This window comes from Aspergillus uvarum (genome assembly GCF_003184745.1).
Source record: "Aspergillus uvarum CBS 121591 unplaced genomic scaffold BO82scaffold_30, whole genome shotgun sequence".
NCBI lineage: Eukaryota > Fungi > Ascomycota > Eurotiomycetes > Eurotiales > Aspergillaceae > Aspergillus > Aspergillus uvarum.
In genome coordinates, this window is record NW_020291327.1 from 154,481 (window position 1) to 170,149 (window position 15,669).

General features: G+C 52.3%; 6 protein-coding genes across 6 annotated transcripts; 3 read left to right on the forward strand and 3 right to left on the reverse strand.

Annotated features, from left to right (window-relative positions):
- Positions 1–2: 2 nt before the first annotated feature.
- Positions 3–1,579, reverse strand: BO82DRAFT_311121 (uncharacterized protein). The gene is made up of 2 exons (XM_025632398.1): positions 1,062–1,579; positions 3–1,022 (listed from the first exon to the last, which is right to left on the reverse strand). Exons 1-2 carry the CDS (start codon positions 1,562–1,564, stop codon positions 107–109), a joined length of 1,419 nt encoding a protein of 472 aa, XP_025491481.1. The 5' UTR covers positions 1,565–1,579; the 3' UTR covers positions 3–106.
- A 493-nt stretch (positions 1,580–2,072) lies between these two features.
- Positions 2,073–4,659, reverse strand: BO82DRAFT_432636 (uncharacterized protein). The gene is made up of 4 exons (XM_025640799.1): positions 4,560–4,659; positions 4,350–4,509; positions 3,873–3,924; positions 2,073–3,340 (listed from the first exon to the last, which is right to left on the reverse strand). The coding sequence occupies exons 1-4, from the start codon at positions 4,598–4,600 to the stop codon at positions 2,163–2,165; spliced, it is 1,431 nt and encodes a 476-aa protein (XP_025491482.1). The 5' UTR covers positions 4,601–4,659; the 3' UTR covers positions 2,073–2,162.
- A 371-nt stretch (positions 4,660–5,030) lies between these two features.
- On the forward strand, positions 5,031–6,911 carry BO82DRAFT_354736 (FAD-binding oxidoreductase). The gene is made up of 3 exons (XM_025635271.1): positions 5,031–5,241; positions 5,294–6,213; positions 6,268–6,911. The coding sequence occupies exons 1-3, from the start codon at positions 5,212–5,214 to the stop codon at positions 6,743–6,745; spliced, it is 1,428 nt and encodes a 475-aa protein (XP_025491483.1). The 5' UTR covers positions 5,031–5,211; the 3' UTR covers positions 6,746–6,911.
- Positions 6,912–7,308: 397 nt separating this feature from the next.
- On the forward strand, positions 7,309–8,228 carry BO82DRAFT_336378 (enoyl-CoA hydratase/isomerase family protein; the record flags this gene model as incomplete). The annotated part of the gene is made up of 2 exons (XM_025633345.1): positions 7,309–7,703; positions 7,787–8,228. 2 exons carry the CDS (start codon positions 7,309–7,311, stop codon positions 8,226–8,228), a joined length of 837 nt encoding a protein of 278 aa, XP_025491484.1.
- Positions 8,229–11,402: 3,174 nt separating this feature from the next.
- On the forward strand, positions 11,403–13,598 carry BO82DRAFT_392456 (HET-domain-containing protein; the record flags this gene model as incomplete). The annotated part of the gene is made up of 3 exons (XM_025638621.1): positions 11,403–11,670; positions 11,755–13,017; positions 13,081–13,598. 3 exons carry the CDS (start codon positions 11,403–11,405, stop codon positions 13,596–13,598), a joined length of 2,049 nt encoding a protein of 682 aa, XP_025491485.1.
- A 268-nt stretch (positions 13,599–13,866) lies between these two features.
- On the reverse strand, positions 13,867–14,662 carry BO82DRAFT_354737 (uncharacterized protein). Its single transcript, XM_025635272.1, has 3 exons — positions 14,503–14,662; positions 14,359–14,438; positions 13,867–14,297 (listed from the first exon to the last, which is right to left on the reverse strand). Exons 1-3 carry the CDS (start codon positions 14,629–14,631, stop codon positions 14,261–14,263), a joined length of 246 nt encoding a protein of 81 aa, XP_025491486.1. The 5' UTR covers positions 14,632–14,662; the 3' UTR covers positions 13,867–14,260.
- Between the last annotated feature and the right edge of the window lie 1,007 nt (positions 14,663–15,669).

A 15,669-nucleotide genomic window follows, 5' to 3' on the forward strand; every position in this document is an offset into this window, starting at 1 on the left:
ACCGAGTAAGCACCAATGGAACATCATGTCATATACTTATTATGTACCAGTATAAAGAAACACCTGTCTACCTGGCGTCCAGACACGACCTAGCGAAACGACCAGCCTATCCATTCAGATAGCTTTCACCCGCCGGCAACGGATACGAATCCAGTATATGCGGGTTCGCACGGAATTGCGGGCTGGAGACGATTTCCTTGACTGGCGACACGTCGCGCTCCCGGATAGACGACCCTCCCCGATCCTCGTCTTCGGATGAGGCCTCGAAATTCCGGGCCATGAATCCCATCAAGCTCTGCAACCCAGCCACCTGATCCTCCTCGGGTGCGTCATGCAAGGCGCGCAGCCCCTCCACGAACACGGACGGCATGTAGTACAGCACCACCGCGGGCCGACCGTTATCGGCGTCATCGTCGCAGCCATCGACGTTGAGTCCGCGCACGAGAGCGTCGCGGGTTGCATCGGACAGACCATGAAACGCCTGCTGAAACCGCTCGGCGGTCCGCCGATCCGCGACGCGGCCCATGGCGAGGAGGCGGAGCAGCGCCCGGTCGGAGGCGGAGGTTGCGACCGACAGATCCGGGAAGCCCTGATCCGCCAGGATCTGGCCGCGGTTCTGCAGAACCTCATCGTATGCATCCCGCAGGGAGGTGCGGCCCGCGATCACCCGCTCGAGAATGGGGAAGGCCTGCAAGAAGGACTGACACACCGGCTCTGTCATGCTGGTGGCACCTCGCGCGTCCAGGTGCGCGGCAGCACCGGCCACGTCGAACATGATCTCCATGTATTTCAGAAGAAAGGCTGAGGGGTGGCCCTGGAACCGAAGAATCCGCTGCAGGCTTCCGGGGACGTTCTCCCCTTGCATCAGCTGGGGGATATTCAGCGTGGCTCCGACGTGAATTCCCAGGATCACATCCTCGCGGCGGGCTGGGGACAGGAGCTCCAGTGGTCCGTCGAGTAGATTCAGGGCTACGGCGTCGGCGAGAAGCTCGTCGTGGTTGCCCGTGTTCGTGTAGGTGTCCCTGGGGGCCTTGGGTGATGGTGATGGTGAGGCTGATGACACAGATGCGCGGCGGGCGGCAATATCGCCGGCCAGCTGAGGATCCTTGCCAATGTCGCCCACTAATAGCGCCACGATCAAAGCCATCAACTGCTCAGCATCGGTGAGAATGGGGTTTGCACAGGAACGAAACCGCCGGAAAGTGCCGACCGAGAGACGGACTGCGGGGGACTGGTGGGCCGTGAACACATCATATTGATCGGCCATCAACCACTTGACCGCGAGAATGTTGGTGATGGTCCGGTTCACTTCGCAGAAATCCTCGCCGAACAGGAGGCGGGATGGGGTTAGTAGCGCTCCGTCACGCCCGTTCTTCGCCCTTATGGTGCCAGGCGGGACCGTCCCTTCCTCCCCTTCGCCCTGGCGCCGCGGAACGCGCTTCAACCGCTCCACTTCCGGGGCAAATTCCTGGTTCAGTAGCCGCACTAGAGCTTCGTCACCCAGAGAACTTAACTCGCCGCGCTGTACGATGCCTGTCAAAGACGACGATCGCGGGCTTGTCATCGTGCGTAAACCCCAGCGCGTGAGATGCATCAACTTGGGGAAAATCATCTAGTCGCAGCGCGTAAAAGAAAAGAAACGTAGGAGTCGATCAAACAATATACACCAAGGCGAATGAAGACTTAATAAAGAGGATTAGCTGGTAGGTATGGAGAGTAGCCCAAGGCCAGCCTCATGGCGGGGAATGCGCGGCAGTGAGGAGATCAGCCTTGTGCAGTTACTATAACCAACCAACTTGGACTTAGTTAGATTACACGGCCTGCTGACTCAGACAAACGCATTGTAAAATCAGGCCACTAACCAATCAGCGAGCTATCCGGACCTATCGCTCATCGGTAGCACCGAATCTCTATGTAATAAACGCACAAACCTCGTATTCTATACTAGTATCGCACCTTAGCCCATTGCGTTGAAGTTCCACGTAGTCTATTGCATCATACCTACCTTTCTGCCGGAGAGGTGCACACACCCGGCCGAGGGCGTTAGCCTCCGTCAGCCATATACAACACGGAAAAAAAAAAAAAAAAAAAAAAAAAGGACACAGTGGTGGGAAGGGAATAAGCCCTTGCCCTAAAACAACATCAACCAGACCGGCCGCCACCTACTCTACAATGGGAATAGCCCTGGCGCGCACTTCCTTCGACTGCTGCCCCTGGGCGACGACCGCCTTCATCAGCCGATCCTTACACCCGACCGCGTCCCACTCGATATCTTTGACGTTTTCGAGGGCCTCGGCCAACCATTGGTCCCAAGCCTCCGTGAGGGGAGCCACATCCCCGCGCCGTACCCACCTCGTGTCCCCAGCATGGTGAATCGCAAGCCACAAGGCCTGCGTGAAGTTTTTGACGGGAAGATGATTCAGCGGGACCTCGCACACATCGTAGCGCGTCAGGTCCCAGATGTCGCGCGGCTCAACGAGCAGGGCCAGCAGCCAGTACAGGACGTTGAGGACGACGTAGGCGCTGCCGACGGCGATCTGCATCTTCCAGCCGCAGTTGCTGAAGAGGATGACGGCGGTCATGAGCAGCAGGGTGCTGGAGGCCAGGAGCATGCGGTGGCGGAAGCCGGAGAAGCGGTACTGGCAGTCGTCCATGCCCGTGTACAGCTCGCGGCAGACATCCTCGTCGGCGCAGTGGACGATCACGAACGCCCCCGCCCGCGTCACGAGGGCCACATCCGCGGGCGGCACCTCGTTGCGGGCCGTGCGCAGCGACACCCGCGGCGACCATTGCGCCGACAGCGTCGCCGCACTCGTCGAGCAGCACATAGCCGTCAGTGCCACTAGGGCCACTCCGTCCCCGAGGACTCCACCGGCAATCAACAGCCCCGCGGAAATCACGACGGACAGTAAGGTCACCACATTCAGCCACGAAAGCGATCGGATCTTGATGGGGCGGAGAGGGGGGATTTCCTGGCCTTCGAGTCGAGTATGACCATGATCCTTATTGTTATGAGCGACTCGAGGGTCCCGGTGTCCGATGCGATACACTTTGACCGCAAACGGTGGCAGACTGGTGACATCGTCGTGCAATAAATTCGTGAAGTAGTTGAGCTCCGTCACAAAGTTCCCGGACTGAATGCCAATCACTTTGACGTCCTTGACTGCCGGCAGTCGGTGGGCGCGGTCGGTGCGCAGGAGAGTTTCGGGTGCGGGAAGCAGCCGCGGAATCGGGCTGAACGGCGAGGCGGTGATTGCTGGGAGATGCTTGTCCGTCGCTGACCCGCCAATCACTGCCAGTAATCCGACGATATCGAAGGACCAGCCGTCCGAGTCGGAGTCTAGGTTCGTAGGGAACCAGCCCATTTTGGTGGAAGAAATGTGGTGTGTGATTGAGAAGGGAGGAGGGAGGTCGGTCGGGGATTTAGACGGTATAAACGGAAGGAAGGAAAGGGGGGGGGGGAAGAGGAGCCAGCACAATATAAGGGCAAATTTCGATCCCACCTCGCAGGGGTCTACAAACCTCCCCTCCAACTGTACAGTACTAACCAAGTCAAGAAAAAGATACCATGCAGCGTGGACGACTAGTAGCCGCCGTCCATCGGCTAGCAGGGATCACAGATCACAGCGCATCTCCTCCCAGTATCGAGGCAGCCAGTCGACTGCCCCCCCCTCCCCATTGTGCACCTGTAGTTTCAGCCCTAATGCGCAGTTCCCAAAAGCTTTGATTGTATTGGAGAGATGGGAGCGTGACAAGGCCATAGTTCGTGACAATGACCGTACCCTGCTGACTAAATTGCTTTTTTCCTTTTCTGCTTTTTTGGTCTTTCTGCCTTAAGATCCTTTCTTTTTATTGTTTGTTCTTGGGGTAACGAGATTGTCCAGCAAGGGCAATATGGGGGCGTCCAGGTCTCGGAGGTCGGATCTAGACAAGCATTAGTGTGGCATACTTCGGTAGAGGGATAAATTCTGGTCAGGCACAGGTGCTTTTTAAAGCGGGTGCTATTTAGCTTAGCGCCCATGGTGCAACAGCAGCACCCATAGACAGTTTTGATTAGACCGCACCCAGCCTAGATCTATATTAAGACATCCATGAAACTAGCGAGATTCAATGACAGATCGGGTGGTGATAGAAGACCATGGAATCACGTGACGGACAGTTAACTACCAGAGCTATGAACAGTTATGCGGATGGAGAAATGAGGAACGGTCGCAAGAGGGAGACAAGACAGGGAAATTAATTTCAGCAACAGAGTAGAAAACTGCGAAAATGAGTGACCGCTTGGGTTTCCTGCAGACTGGGTTCTGGGGAAAACCATTGCTTTCGAGGATATCTCAAGGTTGTTTCACAATCTTCGGGGCCGTCCGGCCCTTGGGCTCCTTGTGGTCGCCGTAGGGAAACGGCAGGGCATCCTTCTCCACGGGCGCGCTCGTGTAGTACCGGTGCAGCATCAGGCCGCCGGCGATGACGGCGCAGACGGTGTAAATGGTGCGGTTGTTGCGGCCGCCACTTTCGACTCTTTCATCAGCAGAATAGGCAGAGCTTAGTGCGGGACGTACCGAAGGACCGGGGGGGCTCCGCCTGCTGTGAATGCTGCCATTCTTCTCTAGTCTCTTGGTAATTTAGATTGGATTGGGTCAATGAGGAGTTCGGTGGTGAGTGGCTGGGGATAGGTTAGATGGTGGCCTCGGTGTCGGGAGAGGGGAAGGGGGACGGGTGGAGCTGCGTATATATGTCTCAGGCGGGGATCACGCGGTTGACAGTTGCCACTCTCCACTACGTACCACTTACCAGGACACTCGAGGGGGTCTTTGTGTGGGGTACGAGTCTGACATCATTAGTCTCTTGGGGATGGGCCTGGACCGGAGATCGGGTGGTGGTGTAGCCATGGGTTGAATCCGGGGCGGGCGTGGCATCTGTCCTTGTGTCACTTGAGCTCATCACAACATGCAGAGTATTGCACAGAAGTACCTTGGTGAGCTAAGATAAAATAATGAGTAGGCTTTACGGCTTCATCTGACCCAAATAAGTGAGATTGATAGATCTCATTCAAGCATGTGGATCACTTTGCCCGACTTGGTCAGATCTACGCTCTCTTTGAAGCCACATTCCAGCCACACCTCGTACCTCTCGTGCCCCCTTTAAAACCCGCGTCAGCCTGCTTTTTTTTAATTCTTCATCCCTGACTTTTCCTACGACCACGGGTCAACCATGGGTCTCAGCGGTTGGACCGGTGCATGCGTGAGTTGCCCTCAATACTGTCGTGTCTCGTTGCTGACGGGATGAGGGCCAGTGCCTGGGTCTGCAACGACTCCTCGGCGCGAACCAGACATTCTCCGAAGGCACCGCAGCCTATAACGCCTCCCTTGCATCCTATTTCGCCCAGCAGGAATCGCAACTCTACCCCAGTTGCATCGTGGCTCCGACCACTGTCGACGATGTCTCTACTGCGGTCCAATACCTGACCGCCAATACCACCTGCGAATTCGCAATCCGATCAGGCGGGCACATCGTGGTCGAAGGGGCGGCTAATATTGCGGAAGGTGTGACCATCGACCTGAGCGGCTTCGACTCCATTGAAGTCAGTGATGACCGGTCCACCGTGACTGTCGGCGTCGGCGCCACCTGGGGTGGTGTCTACAAAGCCCTCGACCCGCTCAATCTCACGGTAGCCGGTGGTCGCGTCGGGCAAGTGGGCGTGGGTGGACTGACCACCGGGGGCGGTATCTCCTACTTTTCGCCCCGCTACGGCTGGACCTGCGACACGGTCGTCGACTTCGAAGTCGTGCTGGCTAATGGATCCGTCGTACATGCCAATGAACAGGAGAACCCCGAGCTTCGGGTTGCCCTGTGCGGAGGATCGAACAACTTCGGAGTTGTCACGCACGTTCAGCTGACGGCCATCGAGCAGGGCCAGATATGGGCCGGGTTGGCTTACTACTCCTTCGACACGGTTGACGAGCAGCTGGAGGCGACGGCCAATTTTAGCAACGCTGACACCTACGACGACTTTGCGTCGTTGATCATCAGCTTTGGCTTCTCCAGCACGCAAGGCGCCGCGCTTGTCAACAGTCTGGTGTACACGAAGCCGGAAGCGAATCCGCCCGCGTTTCAGCCGTTCACTGCCATACCTTCGGCGATTAACACGTTGCGCCTGACCAATATGTCCGATATCTCAACGGAACAGGGCTCTTTCCAGCCGAATGGCGAACGGTAGGCTTCCTTTTCCTTCGTCCGAAGTCGGTACTAACTGAGGTATGGCAATAGTCAGTTATGGCTGGCCACGACCTTCTGCACCAGCGTTCCCATGCTCAACGCGACCTACCGCCACTGGAACGAAAGCCTGGCCGCTGTCCAGGATGTGGCCGATATAGGGTGGTCGTTGTCGCTGGAGCCGTTGCCGCCCGCCATTTATGCCCGACATAGCGGTACTAACTCGTTGGGACTGTCAGAGACAAGCGGGTCGCTGATGATCGTGCTGCTGAGCGCTAGCTGGGTTGACGAAGCGGATGATGCGCAAGTGGAGAACGCAGCCCGTGCCCTCGTCGAAGCCATCGAAGATGACGCCCACGAGCAGAAGGCCTACTATCCCTTTAAGTATCTTAATTATGCAGCCCAATGGCAGGATCCGATCGCCAGCTATGGCGATGACAGTGTGGAGCAGTTGTGGCGAGTTTCCCGGGCAGTGGATCCCGAGGGTGTCTTCCAGCACCAGGTTCCGGGTGGGTTTAAGCTTCCTGTTTGATGAGCCCTTCCTGTGACAGGCCGCCTAGACTCGGTTCTTAATATTTGTTAAGATGTGGTGTCGGGCCGGCATAGTTACATAGCAGGCCACTTACATAATTGTACAAGAGCATAAGATGAGCATCAATAGACTTCCGTTCGCCGCTTGTCGGCTTCGGGAACGCGAGAGAAATGCATGTGCTGTAGAGAGTGTAGTTCGACAAAACAACCTGCAACGCGTACATCGTGACCAGAATAGGAACCGAGTCAGGTTTCTGTGTACGATAGAGGCCAACGCCGAAAATGATGGTGTCAAGACTTTGTCGGGTCGGATCCGGTATTGCCTTGAATTCCTTGGATATGGCAATTAACCTTTCGTGGTAACCTTATCTGCTGGCATAACAAGTCATTGACCTGCAAACGACAGGCATCATACGAAGGTAAGATTTGTCAAGGTGATGGCCGCACGCCACTGAAACCAGCTTTGCGTGGGGGACAGTATATAATGACTGTCGTCTAACGCGTAGTCCTTTGCCCTACAGTGAGTGGCCTTTCGCGTTTCATCGAATCGAACATAGTTTAACCATGGACAACGCACCAATTTTCCGAATACCACCACCTAAGTCATCCATTTTCCTTCTCAGCTTCCCCGCAGTCGGAATCTTGCTGGTCACCATCAACCGCGAGGAGCAAAGGAACTCCGTCCCCGTCGTCGGACACTCAGAGGGCTTGCAGATCTGGCACTGGTTCGATGACGAACCGTCTCTCCGCGTGGGGATAGTGACAGGAAAGGGCACCAAGGCATTTTGCGCGGGCGCTGATTTGCTGGAGCAGCGAGACCCGCCCAGTCACTTCAACTTTGCAGCCCCAGTTCCCGAAGATGGGTTCATGGGACTCAGCTTGCGTCGCGGGAAGAAGCCGGTGATCGCCGCGGTGAACGGGATCGCGTTTGGCGGGGGGTTTGAGGCGTGTCTGAACTGGTACGTAGACGCGTCTCTCAATCCGAGTTGCAAGAGCCGAAGTGCAATGAACACAGGTAATCATTTTCCATTGTGACTACCAGCGACCTCGTCGTCTCCTCCCCGGAGGCCGAATTCTCCCTACCAGAAGTGCACATCGGGGCGTTTGCGGCTGGCGGGGGGCTGGCGCATATCGTTCGGGCGTGCGGCCTGCAGATCGGGAGTGAACTGGCATTAACAGGAAAAAGAGTTTCAGCCCAAGAGGCAAAGAGTCTGCGGTTTATCAATACCATCGCCAAGTCGCCAGAAACGGTGGTGGATGAAGCAATCAAGTCAGCGAGGCAGATCGTCGGCGTTTCGCCAGACTCGGTTATTGTTTCGAGATATGGGTTGAAAGAAGCGTTAGAGGTGGAAACTATTGAACGACACACGCGCCGCACGACGAAGCAATATGGAAGAGCTCTCATGCAGGGCGAGGACTATCGGATTGGCGTGGAGGCATTTGCGAACAAGAAGGAACCGAAATGGGTGGATTCCAAACTGTGATCGGTGCGGTGAAGGGGTCCGTGTTTGATCATTGCTTATTTTGAGAGGAAAGATGACGAATTGAAGAATAAACGTGGTGGAGTGAAGAGCGAGTCAATGTAGCCAAAACCAGTGATCACCTGACCAAAAAATATGGCCTGTTTGCAATGTACTGGATTGTGACTTCGTCGTTGCTCGTTTTCTTCTATTGAGCTGGCCCTTTCGTAGTTCCTCCACACAATATCTATACTCCTCGCCTCTTTGTGCCCAGTCTCATGTGCTCCTGATTGGAGATTGCAGCTCTGGAGAAGCTAATATGAACAATGAACAAACGAACCCACCCTGAGGCCGATGACTCGCTCCAGAAAGCCAGTACGATAATATTGTCGTGAGCCGAGCTCGTTGGCTGTCAGCACCAAGTTCATGAGTCTGTACTTGGAAGCAAGCGCTACGGTGAATCAGGCGTAATAAAAAATGAGATAGTAGGTGGTGTATGAGAATCCGCTCACTTGTTTCCAAGATGGCTAATTTGTGACATACATGGATTAAAGACGGCTCCTAAACCTATATGCCCCCTTCGAAGACTTCGGCAAGATAGATCCCGGATCCATATCGTGATATCGAGGGTCCAGAGCAAGGCGTCGCCACCGTCCCAATGAACCACGAGAGCCTCGAATTGTGCCCAGCGCCCGTGGAGTCTGGCACTGGGCAGACCTTCAAGGTTCAGTGCTGGCTACAAAGATAGAAAGCACACCTCTTCAGCCCGGAGATGGTACACGAGGCTGTCTCCTTTTGTCCCGTGGGACTCTCCTATCGACTGAGCCGAACATCTTGACGAATGAGTACAAACCTCGGTTTGTGCCTGACCACTCATGAATGAGACGTTCGTTACTAATATGACCAGTGCAGTCCAGGACCTCAAACCAAAGCCAGAAGTCTAAGTAGTAAACATTCGTCTACATGCCTTCCAGCTTCCAGTTCATCTGAGCTTATCACGGTCGCGATGGCCCCCAAGGAATGTATAAAGCCGGACCCAACATCCTCACGACCCAACCTCGGACAACCGAACTCGAGAGCTGGACGTGGGGTGTTGCGAGTCTGCTGATAATGGCGTTCAAGGAGCTGGAGAAGCAGGATCCGCAAGCGAAGATTACCCACAAACTTATCGATTGCGGAAGTACCCAGGCTTTATGAAGGATCATAGAAGACATACTCTTGTGTCGTTAGCATCGTGACATCTGCCTAGAACCAAACGATGCAACCACCCTCCGTGAGGATTCCCACCGGCCACTTGGCTCTATGATCAGGTGTCATTGATGTTTCAGGCTGGGTGGGCCAAGTGTAGGCTCTTATTGGATTGGGGTCCTCCGTCGCTAGCCACGTTATTCAACAGTAAAGTTACTCTTGACTATCCTTCGCTTCACCTAGAGGTGCCAGTGGACCTATCCGAGTCAGGTCTTCTCTTTTCATTGCGATTAGCTCCGAACCTTTGAATTTGCAAGTCCTTCTTTGCGAGCCTTGGATGTTCATCCACAGGGGTGATTCAGCTTCGCCGCTTGAAAGCGACCGTGGGCTATTGCCCTGTTGCCCCTTCGTTGCCATGGCTGTTCTCTGCTAGCTTCGCAAAAGTTATCCCTAGATCCGACCAAAGAATAAATTGTCATTGCAATTGCAAGTTGACTAGTCTTTAGTTTTCATCATTGTCGCCATATCACCGCTCCTTCCGGTGCTTGTCGTATCCACCTCGTTGTGTCGGAACGCACGCCAGCGAAATCCTCAAAGCCTTACTGTTTGTCTATCTAGAAAGCGACACTCTTCTGATTGTCTACAGTTTATCTGCCTATATATGTAGTATTCCAATTTCCCAATTCCCAGATCAAGGATTGTTGTACCTTGGGATAGGCTAGAGAAGCTCTCCGGGGAGACAGTAGTATGCTCTGTTAGCCACCAATTCAAGATAGACAGCAATTTAGTGTTTGTTTGAAGATGAAACACTCGTTAATTAATTGCAACTCTAGTCGTGACTTGTAGAACACGAGAATGCAAGAAGTCCTCGTCAATCAATGCAATCAGATGGCTCTCTATTCGAACCGGGGTGTGGGAGCTTTCCCTTTTACAGAGGCTAAAGTACTCCACCGTATCGAAAAGCCCCACAACTCGCCCCACACTGATCGGAATCAGCTCGGATCAAGATTTATGAAATGCTCGACGCTTCTAATGATGAAAACCGATGAAAAAAGGATCAAAGCAGGTGCGTGAAAGCCAAAAGAGGGATCCGAAGCGGCTAGTCTCGAAAACAACCAGAAAAAAGATGAGTCCCCGCAGCCGGGAGTCGAACCCGGCCCTGCGCTCCATGAAAGTGAGGTCCAAGCAGGTACGTGATCCTACTTGAGGGTTCTAGCGTCTCGCCGTACTACCGCAACACTACAACGGGACTTGGTGAAAGTACAGCAGCTACAGGGGGGCATGACCCAGCAGCCGTAATCGATTTCACGCGGTAGAGGGCCCCCGCGCCATGCCATTTGTCTCAGATGGAGATAGAACATCCGGAAGGGTGTGCGCCAGCCATGGGCTTTTTCGAGGCGAAAAAATCCGATGGATGGGGATGATTTGGCTCGTTTTTCGTAATGGATATGCTGGACGAGCACTGTGAGGCTGCACAGGACCTTGGAAGTGAGAGATGGGGGCAGTAACTACATCACTCACTGTTTACGGTGCGCTGGGTCTTTGGAACCCCTTCATGGCGGAGTGGTTAGTTGTTCGGCTTTCCTGGTAAAGGCCGGGGTTCGAGCCCTTTGAAAGGCAGCAAGTTCTTCTTTTCGGCAGCGTAGCGCAGCGAAAGGATGGATGGTCATGATGAAGAAAGAGTAGGAGTCATGGATTCCCTCTCGGGGGGATTGCCTCATCTTTAAGTACTGCTGCGGCGGGTGGATCCGACCCGGGGTTGCGTAGTACCAAGCTCTTGGCGGGATAATGGGTGGGGCCGAAAGTTACAGCTAGTGTTCGTAATAGTGAGGTCGAAATAGCTACCTGTTACATTCAATCGTCAATACAGGCGATGTGGCCTTTTTAGTGCGCTGTCGCCAACCCTATACTTGGTAATCTAAGATAAGCTAGCCATCTAAGCCGGGGAAGCCATGTGACTGTTGGCCACGTGTTTTAAATCTGCCTCTTTTCCGGTGTACATCTCAAAGAATGGCTCTCTGTCGGTTGTGCTGCACTGCCTTGCAGGTAATACTGACAGATGAATCACTCCGGAGTGAATATGAAATTATTTTCCCCTCTTATCTCAGAGCACAACAATCGGGCTGCTGGATTTGTTCCAAAGTCATTGCCTGGGCCGAAGAAAACCAGCCGGAGCTCTATCGCAAATGGCGCGGCTCTTCGCTTTGCGCCACGTTCTCGGTGTCCACTGGGGTGGGGTACTATGAGCCCCCGTCGGAAAATGTCCCGTTGTTACCCTGTGAGATCGCCATTCGACCTAAAAATACAGTTGGTAACTATGAATGCAATGTTTTGGTGGGATTTATAACACGCGCTGATATAGCATCCGATGCATTCGAGAATTTTGGAAATGTCGAAGATCTTGCTGAATCCCCAATAACGGGAGCAGGAAAGGATAAGTCTATTTCCCGATTGTTGAAACTTGTCAAGTTCTGGTTGGAACGATGCACTCAGGAACATGTGAGATGCCGCTTGTCCTCCTCAGCCCCATGGGTTCCAACGCGCTTGCTACATCTCGTTCCAGGTGAGAGAGGCATGTTAGTCAAGATGGTCGTTACCAAAGATGCCGTGATTGACGGCCAGTACATGACACTGAGTCACCGTTGGCCTGTCAAGCCCTGTCGTCGTCTTATGTTGACTGCATCAACCTTTAGCCAGCTTCAGCGTGGAGTCAACGTCAGGAAACTTCCACAAAGCTTCCAAGAGACCGTAGAGCTTGCCTCTTATCTGGGGATCAAATATCTTTGGATTGACTGTCTTTGTATCATGCAGGATAGAGATGATCTTTCAGATTGGCATCGGGAGGCCCCTACCATGCATATGGTGTATTCGCACTCTTTTCTCAACATCTCCGCCACGTTTTCGTCCACCGGGTTAGAATCACTGTTCCATCAGGCTGAGACCTTCGCCGAGACCTGGCCCTCACCAATCGATATCAATGTCAGGGGAACCATGCGCAAGGTCTATGCGGTGGACGCGGATGTGTGGAATCGTGAAATTACAGAAGCGCCTCTGAACCACAGAGGCTGGGTTTTCCAAGAGCGCTTTCTCGCTCGTCGAATCGTGCACTTTGGACGAGCCCAACTCGGGTGGGAGTGTTGCGAAACGGAGGCGTTAGAAATGTTTCCGCAACGTGTGCCATTCTCTCTCGTGGCTGGGTCGGGTTGCAAGTCAACGGTGGTGGACAAGTGGACGAAGCCCCGTGTTGCCTTGAATGCTGATTCTCTGCCCAATCGTGAATTCAGACGACAGCTAGACTTGCGAAGTAACCTGATCGAGGCCTATTCCCAATGCCAATTCACGTTCACCAAGGACAGACTAGTTGCGTTCTCAGGGATCGCGATGAGTGATACTCTCGCCGTTGACCCATCGGATCTCTATATTGCGGGGATGTGGAGGAGCTCAATTCTATATAGTCTCGCCTGGCAGCGCAGTCACAGCAGGTGCCCACTTCTTGAATCGGCTCAAGAGCCGGTCTTCAAAGTGCCCAGCTGGTCCTGGCTGTCTTTTGATGGCGAGGTCATTTTCCCTACGCTTCCATCCTCTGCTGCGCTTTGTCCGTTGGCACGGATAGTTGATATCTCAGGTAAGAATGATATTTTATATGTTGAAAGATCTGTGAACCATAAATCTGATTCATGGTCGACAGTAATCGAATGTTCCATTCAACTAGAATGTATTCTCCTGAGTCTGGACTTGTTTTGGTCGACAGCTGGTAAAATCATCGGGATCTGTGTCACAGAATTAGGTCTGCCAATCATGAGCGAGGGTGCCAGCCTCAACGATGAGGACCCCATGGGAGTTGATGATAATTTTGGATCCGTCATTGATTTAGACGAATATTCTTCGTGTGAAAAGGATCAACACTTGGGTCTGCGGGCCGAGGCGAAGAATCTTTTCCTCGTACCGCTGTACGCATCATCTCACAGCCTTCGAGGCATCTTTGTGACTCCATCTGGAAAGGAAAAAGATACGTATATCCGCCTGGGGGCATTCGAGACTGGCTACCCTTCGCTAGTCGGTCAAGAGATGCGAGCCGTGGGGGGTCCTATGATGGATCCACTTTCCGGAGTGGACAAACGAACCTCAAGCCTGTTCAATTATATACAGGATTGTTCCAGAGGCTACGGAAGAGATTCGAACCATCCCGTTATTCAACTTGTCTAGCATATCAAGAAGTACCTCGATCATATCCAAGTTCTATCAGTCAATGCCCTGTCGCAGTATTTAGTCCATGACCATGATCAAAAGCCTCGAGTTCTGGCTATTCGAAATGGATAAATCTCCTTGTTACTGGCTTACAGGCATCAATAAGGAACATTGGCTAACTAGCTATGCAGGGATTCATGATTAGTAATAGTTTGCCATGGAGTAATCTTTGATAATACTATTTTACTTAGAGGTAAATGGGGATAGGTCATCTTTAGGTTAATTACTTACACGTATGATAAGCTAAAGCTGCAATTCAGAAAGCTGTCTGGCTCAGTTCTATAGGTGATATTCTTATATAGTTAGTAATATCAATTTGGATTCTAGCTAGGAATTTTACTAAACAAGGTCTTCTTAGGAGTAAATAAAAAGTAACCCGTATCTTAGATTAGAATAACACACACAGGGTGAACCCCTTGAGGGCGGACTAGTTTGACTGTCGAGCCGGAAGCTTCATTTGCTGCAGATGAATATAATATATATCTCGAAAAGATAGGCATTGTAGAACCTCAAGGAATACATCAAATCATTCAAATCTTAGTGTCTTCAGCCCGTTACCATAGAACTAAGTATGGATAACAAAAGTCATGCAATCATAGGATTTCAAGTTGAAGGGGGAATCAACAGCAGCATTCAAAGCAGGTCAGCGCCGCACATCTGTTCAAAATCATTAACAAGCTTTTCATGTTATCAAGTCATAACGGAGGCGGAGGCTTACACTCCGCAGCAAGTCCCACAGCACCCACATTCATCATCGCCCTCCCCACCTCGGAGTTGCATCTGCATAGCTTGAGGCTTCTAAGCATACCAAAATGGTTAGAGTGGAACACAATCGGAACTTCAAAGAGATTAAGTGTCATACAGGTTGCTCTGTGACAATATTCGAGGAGTCCATATTCTGAGACTGGGAGGGTTGGTGCATGGTCAGTGTTGACGCATCCCAGACTGGCTCCTGGGTGACATTTGTGCTCTTGCGGAACCAAGTGAACATATTTGCAGAACGAGTTTTTCCAGGATTATAGACGGGAGAGTTCGCTTTCGTATGATCATGACCTTTGAACGGATGACATCAATTCTTAAATATCTCAAGTCCCACAAAACAGCTGCCTGAAAATATAGAAACGCAATCCGCGGGTCCCGAGGCAACTCGGCCGCTGACAGGCTCTTTCCTACAAACTTGGGTGGTTACGGAAGACAATTGCGGCCACTCGGCGAAAGGGAAATCTGCCGGCAAAATTATACGTAAAACAAGATAAACCCTCATAACCCTAATAGTAAGGAATAATCAAAGATGGTCCCTAATGAAGAACCCTAAGAACAATACCTTCGACCCTACAAAATTCTAAAGATCCTAATATAAGAAGGGGCTGAGTTGGTTATGTAATTTAAAGGGCTTTTTTAAAGGGTAAAGAAGAGGGGATATTAAAAAAGACTAAAAATTAACTTAAAAAGTACTTTAATTGTACAGGCCCTGGGGGCCGGAGGGGATGGCGGCGAAGGTTTTCCGTAGGTGGTGGCGCGCTAACGGAGTGTTCCGTTAGTCGATACTTAACTAACCAACCTAGGTAATTACCAAGCTGCTAGTAGTAGTCACTCGAAACCTTTTTCATTTGTTGGACCAATCGCAAGTCCTTGTCCACGGAAACAGTACCTAGTCGTTCTTCAAATGCATTCAATGTAACTTGGGAAGAAGTTGCTGCCTAGGGGACTTTCCATTTTGGGCTGAGTTGTCTGACGGGTGAGAGCAAAGCGTTTAACCGAGCTGCCCAAGATCTCTACATGTCATATACATGTTCGCCTGATAGGCAAAGCCGCTTCTCTAACTGCGCCTCCACGTCGACAATTTTGGGACTGGACTTGGAACTGTGGCCACATGAGAAATAAAAATAAGTGAATGCTATGCTAGGCTACCTACCAAAGTTCACGCAGCCAACGCTGTGGAGTATATTCCCGCCACAAGAGCTTTCGCCTTCGTCATAAAGATTTCATTTCCGGCACAGCCTGAGTCTCAAGGTCGTGACAAGATATG